This window comes from Camarhynchus parvulus, chromosome 14 (assembly GCF_901933205.1).
Source record: "Camarhynchus parvulus chromosome 14, STF_HiC, whole genome shotgun sequence".
Classification (NCBI taxonomy): domain Eukaryota; kingdom Metazoa; phylum Chordata; class Aves; order Passeriformes; family Thraupidae; genus Camarhynchus; species Camarhynchus parvulus.
Genome location: NC_044584.1, coordinates 7,288,876 through 7,307,400, shown reverse-complemented (window position 1 = coordinate 7,307,400; position 18,525 = coordinate 7,288,876). Strand labels below are relative to the sequence as shown.

The 18,525-nt window shown below is 44.1% G+C and overlaps 1 protein-coding gene across 1 annotated transcript in view; it reads left to right on the top strand.

Annotated features, from left to right (window-relative positions):
- The window catches only part of SDK1 (sidekick cell adhesion molecule 1), a 389,058-nt gene that overhangs the window by 309,255 nt on the left and 61,278 nt on the right, over nucleotides 1–18,525 (top strand). Inside the window, exons 28-31 of the mRNA XM_030958488.1 lie at nucleotides 1,467–1,565; nucleotides 10,359–10,553; nucleotides 14,515–14,716; nucleotides 16,552–16,655. Of these exons, the coding sequence (XP_030814348.1) occupies nucleotides 1,467–1,565; nucleotides 10,359–10,553; nucleotides 14,515–14,716; nucleotides 16,552–16,655 (600 nt within the window). The remainder of the gene's footprint in view (nucleotides 1–1,466; nucleotides 1,566–10,358; nucleotides 10,554–14,514; nucleotides 14,717–16,551; nucleotides 16,656–18,525) is intronic.

The following is an 18,525-nucleotide window of genomic DNA, read 5'->3' as shown; positions in this document are numbered from 1 at the left end:
GGGTCTGACTGGACTGAAAGAAAGAGGTGGAATTTGCAACTTCAGTAATCCACTCTCCTTTTTTTTTTTTAACCTCAAAAGAATAAGGCATTGACCTTGGAAGATGATCCTACCAGCTTCCTTTTGCAGCTGCTTCCAGCACTTTCTAGGAGGTTCCCAGTGCAGTTGGGTTCCTGCAGGAACCCAAGCAAGCACTCCCTGAGCACACTGGTGTGGTGGAAGCATTCCTGCTGATGGAATTCTACAGAAATTTGGTTCAATTCTTGAAATATTTTTGGGCTTTGCAGATGCTAAAACTGCTTTTACTTTCATCACCTTTTCAGGAATAAATAGGTTGAGATCAGTGTGAGAGGCTTCTGAAGTCTCTCATCAAAATCTTTTCAAAATAATAATGGAGTAAACATTGGTTTACACAAGTAAATTCGTTAAGATAATTTGGTTGGGCTGAAAACACATTCAGACTTCTGACTTAACAAAACATTTTCCATGCAGTGCAGGGGAGGAAAGAGTGGGAGCATGTGGGGTCAGGAACAGGAACAACTCCCTGACATTTTTTTAGCCTTTTTCTCAGCATACTCCCTGTGTGTGGACCTGGCTGTTCTTTGAAAGGAAAAATAAGTAAAGTTACTATTAGCAGAACTCTGCAGGGAGAGAAAAGCACTCAATGAAATGTACATATCACACTGTAATGAGAAATACTTAAAACTGTTTGTGTTGGATAACCCCATTATAGCAGTTCCCTCCTTAAGTGCATGTTGGCAAATGAAACTAATTGTTCTTCCATCTCCATACCCCTGACATAAATATGTTGTGTCTCCTCTGGGCTCAACTTAATTAAAAGTATCACCGGGAGTAATGCAGGTGGAATTTGTGCTGAAGGGGAAAATTCATGGATGGTAATGTATGAATTAGCATCTCCTCACCTCGTGAACCTGGGCTGGTCAGCACCATTTGTGTTAATGTGCCTCTCACCTGCCTCAGGTTCCCCTGCTCACACCTCAGTGTTTAAAATGCAAATGTAAAGTCAGGAAGCAGTTCAAAGCTGCTGCTGATGACACAAGGAAGGGATATTATTGAATTCCAAGAGGTATGAAGTGGATTCTGCTATATAACTCTCTGTAAAGGCAGCTTGGTGTCTTGCTTCATGGTTTGTTCTCAGTTACACCAGTGGTGATGCTGCAGTGAGAAAAACCCTATAGAGCTCAGAGTTCATGGTGCAGTAAAGAAACAGTGTAGGGTGCACTGGTCTGTGCTGTGTTTGGTGTCTAAGGGTGTTGGAAGCCTTTATCCATGGACAGAATGTATATTTATATACAGAATAAATGTATATTATGCACACGCACGGGTGCTTCCAACCACTATTGGAGAGATACAACTTAGGCCGTGATTCTGTACGGGGTGAGCAGAAAAGCTGTGATCCCTGTGGTGTGCAGTCCTTGCTCCATGCTCTCCGTGTTGCCTTGCAGCCCCCGGGCCCCCCGTGAGGCTGGTGTTCCCCGAGGTGAGGCTGACGTCCGTGCGCATCGTCTGGCAGCCGCCCGAGGAGCCCAACGGGATCATCCTGGGTAAGGGGGAGCAGCAAACCCTGGCCTGGGAGTAGAGGGATGGAGATCAGAGCAAGCTACAGCTGTTGGGTTTTCCTGTGCCTTGCACATAAGTAAATCTCTGGATGAAGAAAAGGAAATTTGCTGCTGTCAGCTGAGGGGCTGTGGTGAGGGGACCAGTCTGCTGTGGGTTTTCCTTGTCACAGACATATTTTCTGAAGAATACTTTTGCTAGGATTTTTCTCCTGAGAACCTGAGAGGCCTCAGAAACGAAATGTAAACAATAATTATCTGCTGCTGTGGAATGCAACAGGTGCATCTTTGATTGGTCTCATGTAGATTGTTTCTACTTGATGACCAATCACAGTCCAGCTGTCTCTGACTCTCTGGCCAGTCACAAGATTTTATTATCATTCCTTTCTATTCCTTTCTAGCCTTCTGATGAAATCCTTTCTCTTTCTTTAGTATAATTTTAATATATCATTTTCTTTTAATATAATATATATCATAAAATAATAAATCAGCCTTCTGAAACATGGAGTCAAGATTCTCATCTCTTCCCTTATCCTGGGACCCCTGTGAACACCACCACATTTCCTGAGCCAAAATTCAGTGTTGTTCAAGGCTCCATGTCTGAATATCATCTCTCCTCCCATCTGCATTTGGGTTGGTAACCTGTTTGGGTGACTGTTGGTAAAACTGCCTGGAGACCTGGATTTTGCCCCACCTCTGCCAGACACACCCAATGTTTCAGTTTTATGTGTGCTTCCATTTTATTGCTTCCTTGAGATAATATGTCTGACAGGTCATGAGGAGTTAAATCCTATTTGCCCTTTCATCAAAGGAAAGAGAGGCAGCAAGGCATGACAGGAATTTGCAGAAAACCTTCTCACCTTCCTGCTCTCATAACTCTTGGGTTGCCTTTGCAATATGTGCACCAGCCACTGTTGCACTTAAAATGTGAAGACTTTTACAATGTAAGAATCCATTCCTGCCTCTAAAATTAACGCAGCTCATAGTTACCAAGCAATTTAGTGTTTTCTGCTGCTGCTGAACACATTTTACAGCAGTTCTGGCTGGTGAGTAAAGATTTGTGTCTCAATTCTGAGAACAGAAGCAAAAGCTTTTGTTTTTATCTAGTACTCAGTCTGCCAGGCCTTTCTGCTTCTAATTTCACTGCCATCATTCAGGCTTCCAGCAATATTCCCTAAAGCCTTCCTTGCTGGCTGGAGGGTGCCTGCTTCAAATGCTCCTGCAGAGGTGGCATTGCTTTAAATACAGAACTCATCATGCATTGCACTGAAATCTTGAGTCAAGAACTCAAAGTGTTTGCTCAGGTGTGTAGTTTACCAAAGTGATCCTGGCATCTGAAGACACAGAGAAATCATCAAACAACATCCAAAGGCAGACTCTGCAGGATTTTCTGAGCATGAGGAGGATTCTATGTGAAGCTTGGCAGTGGTGAGCTGCCAGAGATGGATCCACGCAGGCTTTCTCTGCAGCTCAAGGAAGTTTGGCTTCCAGGTTGTCTTGTGGGTTTGATTTGTTGCTTTTTTAAAGAAACTGTGTGTCCTAGAACTTGCTCTCAGCAGAGATTGAGATTTGAGTCACAGGATGTGGTTAAGGAGAAAAAAAATCATTTGATAGGAGTGATGAGAAAGCACAAAAGACATTTTGCTCCCCCAACTGTGTTCCAATCTCTCACGTTGCTGCACTTTGTCGGCCTCATTTGCTGGAGCTGCTGCAAGATCAGTGGAGTAGGAGGTCTCCTTTATTTTGACTTTGCAGAGTGCTTGGTGCAGTGCATCCCCAGCAATAACAGCTGGTTATTGCTCATTGCCGTTATGGTGATGATAAAATCATACAAACAGGGTGGAAGGAAAGGGAAAAGCTGTCCCTTAAAAAATCTTTGGCATGTTTGGAGTGTAGACTGTTGTTTCCAATGTCTTTCACAGCCCATGCCCAGTAAGACATCCCAGGATACTTCACACAGTCCTTGACTGCTCTGATGGTGTAACTAAGTCAGTTCATGTCCCACTGTTCATTCCTGCTCTTTCCCACAGTACACTTCCAGGTCAGCCAGTCCTCCTTTCACAAGAACATTCAGCTTTTTCTCTTTAAGTGTGATAATTTGCAGATGCCTTTATTGAATTTCATCTCACTGATTCCAGCCCATCTCTCTTCATTACCCAGATCTCTTTAAATGACACTCATGTCCTCTAAAGTGTGCGCAGCTTGGTTTCATTTTTGGAGTTTGCAAGCAGATTGGCAATTCCATCAGCGAGGTCATTAATGAAAGCATTAAACAGGACCAGACTCATTCATGAGGTCTCATGAGAGCTTACTATGTCCTCCCAGGTTGTTAGCAAATCATTGATAACAACATTTTGTATTTTAAGCGTTCATTTCAAAATGTGTGGTGTTTTTCTTAGATTCTGTTATTGTGTTTGCTTTTGGTGGGACTGTGTGCAACCATATTAAAGCCTTACTCAAAGTCAATGTGGATCATATCTACTCTTCCCACCTGGCCAATTACACTGTCAAAATGGAAAACAGATTATTTGATATTTATTATTTGCTCCAATCAAACAGATATTGGCTGTTCCCTGGCACATTATTATCCTCATGGATGCTTGTATATTGACTCATATTTTTTTCCAGGTTCTTTCTGTGTATTGAACTTTAGCTTGATTTGTCCATAATTCCTTTAGTCGGTCTTGCCTCCTTTTAAAAGATGGTGTACTCTGTCTGCCCTTTTGTAATGTTCCGGGATGTCACCTGTCCTCTACAAGTCCTAGATGAGAATGGCTAATTATTCAGAGATGGCTCCCTCTCTGCAGGGCAAATTTCATCAGGCCTTTCTGTCTTGATTACATCCAGCTTAACTAAATATTCGTTAACCTGTTCTCCATTCCAGCCTGCATCCCTACTTACATTGTTGTCGCTTTTAATTTGTGTGGAGGCTATTGTCAGCACCAACTTCTTGTTGTGTGTGAAAATCCAGCAATGCAGGTACAAGCCTTCATTCCCTCTCTGCCTCACCTGTCTTGCGCTCATTTTTTTCTTCCTGCTGGCTGACCTGTTCTCCTTCTCTCCCTCAGATTTCTAATGTATTTATGAAATCTTTCTCATTGCCTTTGCTTCCCTTCAGGTGAAAACTCACTTTGCTCTTTGGCCATTCTGATTTTGTCCCTGCATGCCTGTGCTGTCTATTTATACACTCCCTTAGACCTGTGTCCTGTTTCAACTTTTTGTCCAATTCACTTTTGATTTTCAGGTCATTAGTGAGCTCTGAATGCAAACATATTGGCCTCTTAACATCTTTTGTCTGTGTTGGAATAGTTGTACCATTTTTTTTGTCTCTTAAAATGGTCAGCTAACCTGGATTCCTTTTTCCCTTAGAATTCCTTCCCAGGGGGATGTTACCTGCCAGTCCCCCCCATCCACGTCTTTGAAGTCCATTGTCTTTATTCAACAGTTCTCACTTTTATTTTCTCAATGGTAGAAATACTGAGGTTCCTGGAAGAAGTAGTTAGCTGCCAAAGAGAGAAAAAGGGAAAATTACTCGTGCTGGGCACTTCTGTGATCTTTCCTAAGAAGTGAACCGTGCTTCAAAAATAGATAAAAAACTATGTGTAGCGTTCTGAGGAAAGGCTGCAAATTTGGGGAGTTTTGGGTTTTTATTTTTTCCCTGTACACTTTTTACATCTCATTACTATAATGAACCTCCAAAACACCACTCCAACCCTCTGGTCAAGTGCACCAAAGTGGAGTCATTGGGAAAAATAAGTGAACGTAATTTTGTGTGCTGCCCTTCTATTCACTCCTGGGGCTCGAAAGAAAAACCACTTGCTTTGCAAGAGCGACTTATTCTCAGAGCCTTTGAACTAATGTTCCTGCTCTGGCTGCCTTGTCCTCTGAGCATACACGCACCTTTGCAGCTAACGTTTTTGTAATCTATATAAAAACATGTTCTAGCATTTCAGAGAGAGATTAGCAGGATGAAATACTGGCAGGCACCAAGAGGAAAAACCACTTGTTTGTTTGTTTAAATATTTTACCATGCAAGACTGTGAGATATTTCCCTTTTTCCTTCTGGGAATGTTCCTCCAACCATCTGACGTTTCACTCTGTCTTCCTCTCTGCACTCAGTTCAGCCAGCACGCACATAGTTCCCTCAAATACTATTGAAGATAAATGAGGCATTAATGTGCATTTGTGCACTTCAAGCTATGAGCTCCCCCTGAAAACGAGAGCTTAACCCACATCCTCCCAGGCCCTGGTTAGTATTCCTCACGGTATCCTCGTATTTAGCATTTACCTGGAGCTTATTGCAAAAAAAAAAGTGTAAGAACTCCGTTGAGAATTAGAACCAAAATTGGATGTAATCCATGTTTGCAAATTCCTATTTTGATCCCAGGCTGCATTTGCACACCCGCTGGCCCTAAAACAGATAAGCAGGAAAATCAACAAACCAGATTGCTGCTCCGCCGTGCCAAGCGTAACCTCGTGGTATCGCTCAGCTCTCCCCGAGTTCTGTGACAAATTAATAATTGTTTGTATCTCTGCTGCACCGTGGCCTGCACCAACAGGTGCTGTCACTTCTTGAAGGGCTTTGTATGGTGATGAGCTTGAAAGCTTTTTGATATTCATGGGGTGTTGTCACCCTCCTGCTGCCTGTTTGCTTCGGGGAATCCAGCGGCTGTGTTGCGGTGACCCAACATTTAACAGGCAGCTGCCAGTTATTGAGTTTGGGAAGCGTGCAGCTCATGGAACTGCTTGCACTTGTGCAAAAAAAAAAAAAAAACGCTCAAAAAGATGCTGAAGTGACAAATAAGCCAAATTTCAATGAATAAATAAACTCCTGAAGACTTGATCTTTTCAGGAGGGTTTTTAATGCTGTTTTGGCCTGGTGAGTGGCAGCACTCCCAATAGCAGAAGGGATTTGGGATCTAATGCTATATGGCAAAAAAGTTAAGAAAATAATATGAACTCTTATTGACCATCCAGATATTTCACATTCTGTAACATATTCCTTCCCCCCAAAAGTTTGCTCCAATCACCTTTTAAAGGTTATACTTTCATTCATAGTCTTTGATTTTTTAACTTTTTTTTTCCTAAGATATCTGCAACATCTTATTGTCATAATCTAGCAAGGAAAGGAAGCTGCTCATTCCTCCACTGCAGCAATTGCCTGTTATAGCCCTCGAGCATACATTAATTTCTCTTTGAACACTTTCCATTTACCTCTATTGATTTGCCTCGTTTGATTTCACTTAACATTTCCTTTCTTCTCCTATCCCTTGTTGCTGAAATTCATCAACTTAATAATTTTATCTTTTTGATCTTTCATTAGCCCTAGTTATTATCCAAGTTGTAGTTTAAGTACTGAGTCTTCTGTGCCACTCAGAAAAAATAAAAGTAATGCTTTTTATGCCAGTCTGGATCCTCATTGTCCCAAACTGTCTAACAGGAGGTGCAGGGGATCAGAACGAAGTACTGGGTGTCTCTCAGGCAGGTTGTGGGTGAGCTGAGAGTGATAAAAGTGAGCTGAGTTCAGGTGTAGAGCTTGGATATTTGCCTTGGAATCAGACCTATGGAGGTTTTGAGTTTCTTAGGAAGTCTGTTAAGGTGATGGCTCTGGTCATGTGAAATCAGGAAAACAGATATTTCCTCAGACTTTGAGCCAACAGCAGATGTAGGAGAGGACAGTGAAAGCTGGTGCTGTTTTTCACAGGGATGCAAAGAAAGGGAGTTTGCAGAGCCTGTCACAGAGACAGGCTGTGACAAGTGATTTCCTCTTTCTCACAGCTAAATTAATTATTTCACTAGCCACCGACCCACTCTTGTGTAAGATATTGTAATGGCCTAGATAGGTATGTGTTCCTTTGCCTAATCTGGGTGTGTTTGTAATTGCTTTCCAGCATGACTGCCACCATTTAGTAGTAAATAGTTATCTTTCTATTCCCCCCTTACATTTTAACTACACTTCATATTTTACAAAGGTTTAGAAAAGAGAGGAAATTACTCGACAAGGATATGTCCCAGATATCATACTTATCTTTTAATAACTAGATAAATCAACTTTTCTATTCTTTTAATGTTCTCTGTTTCCCTCCAGGTCTTATTCTTTGCGTCTTATATCCCTTTATCAAGCTTCTTTAGCCATCTTAGTTGCTTTTTCCTTCATCTTTCTTGCTTCTGTAAAAATTTCCCCAGTGCTTTTCTTTGACTATTTTTTCCTCCTTGTTAAGATCCTGCACTGGGGTTTTCACTCCCACTTTCTTCACATCAGTATAAACAAAAAAGACCATATATATCAGTTCCTTCTCCCCATTGCTCTCTGTCTTTCTGTGGACTTTTCAAAAAGATCAAAATATTGCAGCATTAAGGGTACAGAAATACTTTGTTGAAATATATTGGACCAGTAATGGAAGAACTAGTCCCATGGATAAAAGGAGATAATTTGCAGGTGAAAGAATGAAATGTTGAAAGTGTAAGTCCCCAAGACTTTGCTGGTATCTAAGCATACTCAGGAGCACTGAAAAATCAGGAGACTTTTTAATTGATTAGAATAGAATAGAACAGAACAGACTATTCCGGTTGGAAGGCACCTATAACAATAATTAAGTCCAGCTGCCTGACCAGTTCACTGCTGACCAAGTTACAGCATTATTAAGGGCTTCATCCAAATGGCTTTTAAACACAGATAGGCTTGGGGCATTGCCCACCTCTCCAGGAAGGCAGTTCTGGGGTTTAACCACCCTCTCTGTTAAAAAATTCTTCCTCATGTCCAGCCTGAACCTTGGCTGAAGCAGTTTTGAACCATTCCCATGTGTCCTATCAGTCCCAGGAAGATCATAGCACCTGGATAGTTTGGGTTAGCAGCAATCTTTGAAAGCCATCTAGTCCAACCCCCCTGCAGGGGGCATTCTCAACTAATAAAGGTTGTTCTGAGCCATGTCCAACCTGACCTTGAATATTTCCAAGGATGTGGCAGCCACGACTTCTCTGCACCAGTATTTTACCACCCTTGTAGATCAGCACCTCCCTGTCCACACCCCCTCCTCAGGGAGCTGTGTGGTCACCCCTCCAGACTAGACAAGCCCAAAGTCCTCAGGCACTCCTCATAGGACATTACTGCCAGCCTTTGAAGAAATCTAAAGGTCTCCACCCAGCTGTGGAAATGTTCCTGCAGGATGAAACCAACCACAGCCTGGGGGAGTTGGGGCTGAAGCCACAAGTGCTTGGAAAAGCCGGGTCACTCCTTGAGGCGTCGGTGCAAATTGTTACACATGACGCAGCCATGACTGCTGCCCCATGTCCCCAAGCAGCTGCCAGAGAAGAAAAAACAAGGAAACCCTGGTGCATCATCAGTGGCACTGTGAGAGTCAGCACAACAAAATTAATACCATCTGTATCCCAATTAAATTCCACTGTTTGTGGCAGAGTGCGCCACACGCGAGTGGCATCGATTCCAGGGTCTGCAGGAACTCCAGGCCTTTCCTGTGAGTGGCAATGTGGCAATTGTGGCATATTCACAGTGGGAAATAAATGTCATTGGGTTTTCTCTAATAGCCATAGGTAAGATCAGCCCCTCAGATTTCATGCACTGACCTTCCCAAATGAACCATGCCAGGTTTGGCTCCCCTTGGTCTTGTTACAGCCAAGATGTGGTGCGAGTTCAAACTCTAGCTGGGATATTAATTCCATGAGAAAGAGATGGCTCAGGTGCTGCAGACCTCTTTTGTCATTCAGAGGGTGAGCAGAGGGTTGGCAGAACTGTGCCATGACTGTTTTGTTTTCAGCTGGTTTGATTTGGATTTGTTGGCTGTGCTCTGCCCTGTGTAAGTCCATGGAGCATTTAATCATACATTCAGCTCAGGCAATAAAACCCCACATCAGTTCTGCTATTAATTGATTTTGGAAGTCAGCTGCTGGACTGGAAGTTACCATTGAGCTCCAGAAGTGAGAGCCTGATTGAATTGCTGGGTTTACAGAATAGATTTGAACATTTGGCAGACCCTCTTTGGGGGACAGTTATCGCTAGTGGTGCGTAAGAACCCTGGAAACCCTCCTTGCACAGTGGAATCATTAATAACGCAGGCTAAACTGTGAGCTCCTGATTGTCAGGCAGGGTGGAAGGGGGGTTATCACTTACAGGCATCAGCAAAATTGATTATTGAGACCTGCCTGGATGAAGCAGGACCACAGAGCTTGCAGGCTCCTTCCTCGGGCTCTGGGCAAGGGCAGCAATGCTGAATGACAGAGGGTGGCTTTATTGGCAGTTCTGGCACTCCCTGCTGAGGGAAAAGCACTTGCAGAAAGGAGGAGCGAGCTTTGACTGGAGCAGTTTGGAGGCTGCCTGGTTTGGTCAATCTAGCTGCTGGAGCTGTAGCTGAAGAACCTTGAATTTGAGCCATGGTGAGCATGGGTTGGAAAGCTGGAACTGGAGCGTTGGCTTTGAACCACCTCAGTCGGGTGACACATTGCACCAACTCTGTTCCTTTGCTTTCCAAAAAGGTGCCAGAATGCCCAGGAAGGATTAAACTGGTTTTGCATCTTGTTGGCCTAAGGAATGGAAAGTGAGCTCAGTTTCATGGCAGTTGTATCCAGCAGAGCCTAGTGTGTGAGTGATTTCCTTTGTAAGGTGTGTGGCATCTGCCAAGAAGCAGAGCTGTATAACACCAAAGGCAGTAAATTACTTTTCTTCCGACTTCAGATAAGCATGTAATTAGGATAAACTAATAGTGCTGGTGCTCTTTTGTCCCTGCTAGAGAAGCCAGCTGAGCCTTTTCCCCTCTCTGCTTGCAGGGTACCAGGTTGCCTACCGCCTGGCCAGCAGCAGCCCCAACAAGTTCACCACGGTGGAGGTTGGCTCCACAGTCCGGCAGTTCACGGCTACAGACCTGAGCCCAGAATCAGCCTACATCTTCAGGACATCTGCCAAGACCAGGCAGGGCTGGGGGGAGCCTCTGGAAGCCACGGTGATCACCACTGAGAAACGAGGTAATGCTTGCAAGCCATGGGTTCAGGGAATTTCTGTGCCTGCCCTGGAGCCTGCGCTGCACTTTGGGGGATTTTAATAGCAGGCTATGCCTCCTCCTTCTCACCCCATAAACCTGCCCCAGTCCATGGCAGCATCATGATTTGAGAAAGCAAGGCAGACTTTTATGAGACACAGTTCTTCTAACCTGCCGGGCTGTTGGAATTGATTTTTCCATCAGCTGCTATATTGGCCATGTGCAGCCTCTTTTTGCAGTCAGATGGGTTTTTCGTTTTTTTTTTTTTTTTAGCCCTCTCGTTTTCTAGAAAGATTGCAATCTTAAGAAAGTAAGTGATGGATGAATTATATTGATTAGGGAACGCAAAATGAGAGGCAGTGGTGTTGCAGAATTTCTCCACAGCTCCTCCATTGTGCCTCAGCCCTGACCTAATGTGTTTGTAATTACTCTGGCCTTTCTCTGCCACACGCTCCAGCAGAGCCTTTGCATGTGGATTGCCCAGACTTTTTCTGCTTCTTGCATCAGCCATTAAATGGTTGTTTGCATCCTGACTCTCCAGGCAAGTTCTGCTCTGAAAGGAATCTAGAAGGTGGCATTTATATGTGTGTGTAAATGAAACCAGATGCTTTGATACCAAATGTACCAAAATGTGAAAGACGTGTAAGGTATTACAGGATCTGCTCTGCATCACTGCTTGTTTTTAATGCTTTGGCTCAAGGAACTGCTCATTCCTCCAGTTTTAGAACTGATCTGTAGAACTTCAGTTAAAAAATTTGCATTTTCTACTTGTGCATGAAGATTTTAATTTTTTTTCATTCAGAGCGAAAGGAGAATATATTGCTGAAATTGGTGGAGAATAAGAGTGTGGGTTTTTCCCTGGTCTTGCATCTTGTTCCACTACAAAGAATGTATCTGGTCTCTTGAGCTGGCAAAATCAAAACAAGCCAGGGTAACTCTACCAGCACCCACTGGGTTTTGTGCTATGTCTGGATATTGATATTTTTAAAGTAAAATTCTCCCTCAAAAACTAGAACCATACAACTCCCATGCCTTATAAAAGTCACAGTTCAGAGAAGAGCACACTCCAGCAGGTCACCAGGCCAGACCTCCACAGACATCTTCCAACTGTTGCTAGAATTTCTGCATGTTCTTGTGGGCCTGCTCTTGGCGTGTCATAATGCAACCAATGACATTTGCTTTTAATTCCTAAAATCTTCCTGATAAGCAATCATTTCTTTAAAGTCCTTTCTACACCTTGCACATCATTTATTGCAAGAGTAAGAATCTCCCATTGTATTTGCCAACAATGTCTTCCTCATTATTTTTCTTTTAACATTCCTAAGAAGAGAGGAAGTTGATGTTCGGCTACCAACAGCAGGAGCCTGTAAGGTGCATTTTAACTACTCCTGGCCTGTTTGGTTGGGTTTAAAATTCCCTCTGGCAAAGCTCTGCAGATCATGTGCAGCCTTCCCAGTGCATAACACTGCAGTCCTCAGAGAAAGAACCTCTGGAGATGTATTAGGAAATTTGAAGTGCCTCTGCTAAAGGTACTGTCCATCAAAGAGATTTATCAGCTCAAGGTTTCTCCCACCCTGTCTGATTGCTGTCAAAGGAGAGGTTCAAAGCTTGACATGTAGAGGCTTCCAAAAAAAAACCCACCATGCCAAAAAATGTGAATTCTTAAAGCTCAGAGCCTCTCCTGCTCAACAAAATGTGCTGAGCTTCCCCAGACTGTGCACAAGGATGCACAACAGCTCAAGGCAGAACTCCCAGCTCCACTGTGGGAACAGTGACCCCTTGTTGCTATCAATGCTTTAGGGTTATCTTGAGTACCCAAATCACAGCGTAACATGATCCCTTTCTCTTTTTGATGGACAACTCTTCTGGGTCTCTATGTGCTTTGGAACCACAAGCGTACTGATCTCATATAAAGTATAAGGACAACAATGTGTTTTCTCACATCAGCAAGAATTATAAAAGGGGATGATAAGAAATTATAAAAGGGGATGATAAAGAAATCCAGTGCAGCTATTTTGCTAACAAGAAATTAACCTGAAATGTGTATACATGACAATAAATATTCTAGAATGAAAAGATATCTAATTCCTGTTAATAAAGATGTATTTAATATCCTCATAGACCTTGATACTAAGGTAGACACAAAAATTCTCTTGAAAATTAACAAAATTAGTCACTCTTGCCTTTGTAAATTCCTTGGTTAATCCCAGTATAAATCTTTACATTTTGCAGTGATGCCTGTGATTTATAGATCCAAAGTTATATTGTGGCTGTATTCTCCAGAGCCTCTCCTGCAGTGCTTTGAATCTACACTTCAGAATAGTCAACACTGGGGATCAGGGCAGAACTGAGTTAAAAAACTGAAATGTAGCAAGAAATTAAAAGTAGTCTGTAGAGTCATGTGGCCTTTCATGCCTGCACTGACAGTCTCACCTTAGCATTTGCTTGTGGCTAAACTCCCATAAATAAACTCTTTATACTAATGGGTTTGTACAAACAGTCAGCAAGTATATCCTGCAACACGGGAGATTTTAAGATCTCCCATTAGCAGCAGAAAGAAACCAAATCATGGGAGACTGACTGCAAGATCTGACCTGCCCAAAAGTGCAGAGCTTATCAGCAGAATGTATAAAATCCCTGCATGACTCTCCCTCCCTGGCATGGAATAACCCCACGTCCCTGTCTCTGCCTGTCAGTGTAAGGCACTGACCTTTCGCGTCGTGCTGCTGCTCGCAGGCTGCTGGCACCCAGGGCTTCCTCCAGCTAATAGCTTACAAGTCTTTGGGCACTGATGTCAGCGAGAGCAGGCTGCAGAGAAATGCCAAAACATGCAGGAAATGGTTGTAGGGGATGGCAGGGAAATGAAGCGCTGGCCGTACGGAGCTGTGAGGAATCAGGCAGGCAGAGGTGTGTTTATGGAAACAAGTGCTGATGAAGTTGAATTGAATTGCTTCTCAAAGGCAAGTCACTGCGGTGTCTCCAATCAATTTCTGCTTTATTACATGCCACACATTTTAATCAGAATCAATAATCTTCATGATAAACAATTAAACAATTATTCCTCACTCTATAGAGTTTCTCTATTGAAATCGATGGAGTGCGGAGACGCGGTGACGGGAAAGGAGATCTGTAATGAAACAGTTGGGGCTGGCATGCTTACACCTGCATTGCCATTCCCTGCTCATCCCAGAGGTGTGAGGGTAATTACTCTGGAGAGATCTCCCTCAGCACTGCCTGGTTTGGCTTTGCAGGTTCAAGGTTAGCGGGTATGAAGGGAAGAGTTGGGGAGCTCTGGAAGGGACCTGCAGCAGGTGCTCCAGCCCCAGTTCTGTGCTGGCTCCAGGCTGGGGTTTGGAAGCAGCAGCACCAGGAGTTGCTGATGCCTCCTGCTTCCTTGCCTGGTGCAGGAATTCAGCATCAGCTGTTTGTGCTTGGACGCTGCCACACAACAGCCTGTTCCAGCCCAGCTCTTCTCTTGCCTCAGCAGGGGGAAGAGGACCCTGCATAGCACAGAGAGAACAGAGTTCCTGGAACCAAGGAGTAAGAACAGGTTTAAAAGGGAGCTGATTTACACACAGATTCTGTCAAAAGAGCAATTGCAGCCAGAAGCACAGCTGAGTTTCATTAAAGATTGCCTTGCTTTGCTTGGCTGTCAGTCCTGATGATTCTTCTCTAACCTGCCAGGTCAAGATCCCCCCAAGTTTGAGGTCTGATGTGAGGAAGGTTTATATCCTGCAGTGACCTTTTGATGCAGGAAGATAAGGATCAGTTTTACTGCTCCTTCTTGCAATAGAAGGTTAAGGAATGGGATGGTTGTATGCTTCATGTGGCAAATCCAAAAATTCGATGCCCTTTGGCTTTGCCACTGTGCAAATCTGACCAGGCTGTCTTATTTTACATTGTTTTGAATTTCCTCTCAAAACAGCTAAATTATGGTTTGATTGCAGAACGACCAGCACCTCCCAGGCAGGTGATGACCCCCCAGGCTGACGTGTCCTCCCGGAGCCTGGTGCTGACCTGGGTCCCTGGCAGTGACGGATCATCTCCAATCCGATATTTCACAGTCCAAGTGCGGGAGCTGCCACACGGGGACTGGCAAACCTACTCCTCCTCCATCAGCCACGAGGCCACATCCTGCCTTATTGAAAGGTACCACGTGATCCCAGGCTAGCACAGAAATTCCCACACTTTCCCACTAGTTAGGAAACCAAAACAAGCATCGCTCAGCTTCATGTTCTTTTTGGGGAGAGAGGTTAAGTGAGGCCACTGCTCCCGTTTTAGAGGTGGTGTTATGAACAGCAGTTGAGAGATTTGCTGAAGGTCATGCAATAAATCTAATTAAAGTTGGACTGCAGTGCATCTTTTTGAAGCCTTTCCTGGAAGCTCAACACCACAGATAACAGTACTCAGGCTAAATCATATGTAGCTACACAGTGCTTTGTAAAATACAACTAGTTAAAAATCCTTTCAGTAGTGACTGATGTTAAAATCCACTCCGAATGCTGCATTGCAATTATCTCTATATAAGCTTTTCCAGATGAAATGAGAACCATTTTTATCTGTATTTTCCATACTGAAGTTTATAGATAGCATCAGAATGTTTAAACTTTGTTATTCAGGCTTCATTATATCCTCTGCAATACTGGTGTAATTAAAGTCCTTGTAACATCAGCAGAAGTAATTGAATGTCTACGAGCAGGTACTTGTTTTGCTGTCCATTTCCTCTGTTGACGAGCCAGTACAAATCAGATTATTTCTAAAAGGCTGTGAGATTTAGGCTTTAGAATCAGGTATTCCAAGCATTCAGATACAGATTTTTGGGTCTGTTATCAAAAGCATTAGTGACCGTGGTATATGGCAGCTCACTGGTTGTGTGCCAGGATCTTTCCAGTAAAAACCTGCAAAAACAAGAAAAACATCTACGTCACTTATACTTGACATCGGCATGACTGAAAACAAAAGATCAAAAAGGATGATTCACATTAATCAAGTTGCTGTAGGTAAGTGATTCTGACCTGATAGGGTGGCACTGCTGAAAGAGATTTCCTCTCCCCCTTGCTAAAAGCACTTTCCTGTGGAAGTCCAGAAGTGTCCTGGATGTGAGAGTGCTGCCCATCAGAATGCATTATCCTTGATGTTTAATCATTCTTTACAAGTAACTTGGGTTTGTAGTCAGTGTTCCATCTGCCAGTGGATGGTTAGACACTACCAATTAATTAGTGAAATCCCCCGTAAGTTACAGCTCTGCATTTCAAACCTCTGCCTGCGACTCCAAAGGCAGCCTCCCCTTCACCTCCCCTGCCAAGCCAAGACAGAATCATCTTTGCAAGGTTATGTCAGCTGGAAATCACTCTTTGCATATCTTAAAGCACCACATAGATAAAGGAGCTGCAGGGAACCTGTTGTCGCTGTGTTTATTAAATAATCCAAGTAATGGCATTAATTTGGGATTCAGCAGGAGCAAAATGCACTGATCAAGTGGTGTGGTGTAGGGGATTAGTCAGGAACTGGCAATCTGAATTCCAGAGCCTGCTGGGCCCTGGCTGACCCTGGGCACGTCTCCTGCCTGCTCCCCACCTGTCCTGCCCATCCATGCTCAGAGGATGGGCTGACCCAGATGGCTTTGGAGGATATCTCAGCAAAGCACCTTGAAAGCCAGGCTCTGCACAGCCATGCAGAACTCAGATAGCAAGCCCCAGTCGTGGGCTGCTCCATGAGCTGCAGCCTCAGGTGTGTGTTCTGGTGGTCTCATTTATTCAGCAATAAATGAGTGTTTCTGGGAACTCAGGGCAGGGGACATCTGGGAAGGTGCTGATGGCAGCAGGGATGGGAGACGGGGGACACTGCAGAGAAGAGGCGATGGGGAGAGGAGACAAACTGCTCAGTGACTCTGGTGGGCAGTGGGCAAGTTCTCCGTGCAGGCAAGCTGTGATGAAGGAGGGAGATTTCATCCCCTTTTCAGCCTTGTTTTCCCCATTCCACAGCTTGAACCCGTTCACCTCCTACAAGCTGCGAGTGAAGGCCACCAACGACATCGGGGACAGCGACTTCAGCGCGGAGACGGAGGCGGTCACGACCCTGCAGGATGGTAAGGGAGGAGGAGGAGACACACTGGGGGCTCCCCAGGGCTCCTGGAGCCATTGAAGGGTGTTCTCCATGGAGGCTGGAGTGAAAACCAACAGGCAAAGCAGTTTTGTCCACAGGAAGTTGACACAGGTAGCAATGAGATATGGCTGAATTAACAGGCAGCCTTCAAGTGTCCTGCTGTGCCCTCTGATAATGAATCATACTTTCAGGAGTCTCAAAATGGATTTAAACTTCGTTTGATTGGCTTCCAAACTCTGCACTAACCATTATCGTTGCAGAAATTGAATAATTTACAAGAGAGCATTAAAAATAAATGTAGAGCCCTGCATACATTTGAAGAAGTTTCTTCAATTGTTTTCCCCTCACAATCCATGTCAGTCTGCAGAATGGCAAAATTGCTGAGATATAAGTAAGAAAGAGTATGAAGCTCCTGGAAACATGAGCATTTAATCCTGCAGATCAGGACTAATAAACTGTGAATGACATTGACAAGGCTTTTATTTTTAGCCTTAGAGATCAGCTTCTAATTCCTTGATTGTATAAAGTCGATGCCTGAATGCAGAAGTAGCTCTGATGTCTTGAATGGAGAAAGGAACTCTGTAGAGTAGGAAAAGCATCAGTATGTGCTTTTACCCTGCAAAATTGAGTAATCCTGGATACATACATGGATAAATATATTTTTGGGTGCTATGAGGTGGGAGTCAATCTCTTCTCCCAAGTAAGAAGTGGTAGGGCATAAGGAAATGGCCTGGTTGCACCAGGGGAAGTTTAGATTGAATATTAGGGAAAATTCCTTCACTGTAAGGTTTCTCAAGCACTGGCAAAGGCTGCCTGGGGCAGTGGTGGAGTCCCCATCCCTGGAAGGATTTGAAAGCCATGTACATGTGGCACCTGGGGACATGAGTTAGCAGTGGGCTTGGAAGTGCTGTCTTTGCCAACCGAAATGATTCTGTGGTTATGTGTGTATATATATATATATGTATATAGTGCTAGGAATTATTTGCTATGAGGAGTGATGAGTTAGAAATGACACTGACGTATAAAAAAAGGAAGCCATTTTGCCAGGGAATGTGATCTTGAAATCAGAAGACCTGAGAGAGGACAGAGCTCAGGGATGTGGGATGTTAAACAGGAACCCATTTAATACCTGACCAATGTGCTAAGCAGCCCCTTAAAGGCATCCTGACTCTCCACCTTCCTGCACAGCAGCAGCAGGGTCAGTGCAGCCTGTAACTGGTGCTAATGAGGCAGGACTGACTCACTGGTTTGGAATTTAAAATTTCATTTTAAGTTCTCTTTGAATTTAGCTACAGTGGATCCAGAGTTGTGCTTGGCCTCCCCACAATACAGCTGGGAAAAATCTCTGAAAGCTTCTCACCTCCTCAACAAACTGAGCATTTATTCTGCTGAGCAGCTCCAGTGCTGCCACTTGAGCACTGCACTGTGGAGGGCTGTGAGCTCCTGATACGCCTTTGCTTGGTGTCTTTGAGCTGCTGTGGAGTGTCTGGGAGTGCCACAGGCCATGGGCACAGGAAAGGGTTAACCTGTGGTAAATGAAGCTGTCCTGACTAAAATAATGTGTGGCTATTTGACACACACTCCTGAATTCAAGGCAGGCTTGCCCCAAAGGTGGCAAAAAATCTCCTGAATTTTTCAGGGTGCAGTTTTCTCACCCTTTGGAGCCAACACACAGCTGGTTTAACCTCCTTACAGATGGGCATCTGGTGGTCTGTGAGCAGCTGGCTGCTGCAGCTTCCTCCAGGTTCATGCCCTGAGCTTTTCTTGCTCTGCCCAAGCTGCCAAGGCCCCAGGTAGAGCAGGGGATGTAAGAGGAATGCCTGGCTTCTCCCTGGGCTCCAACATCCACATCC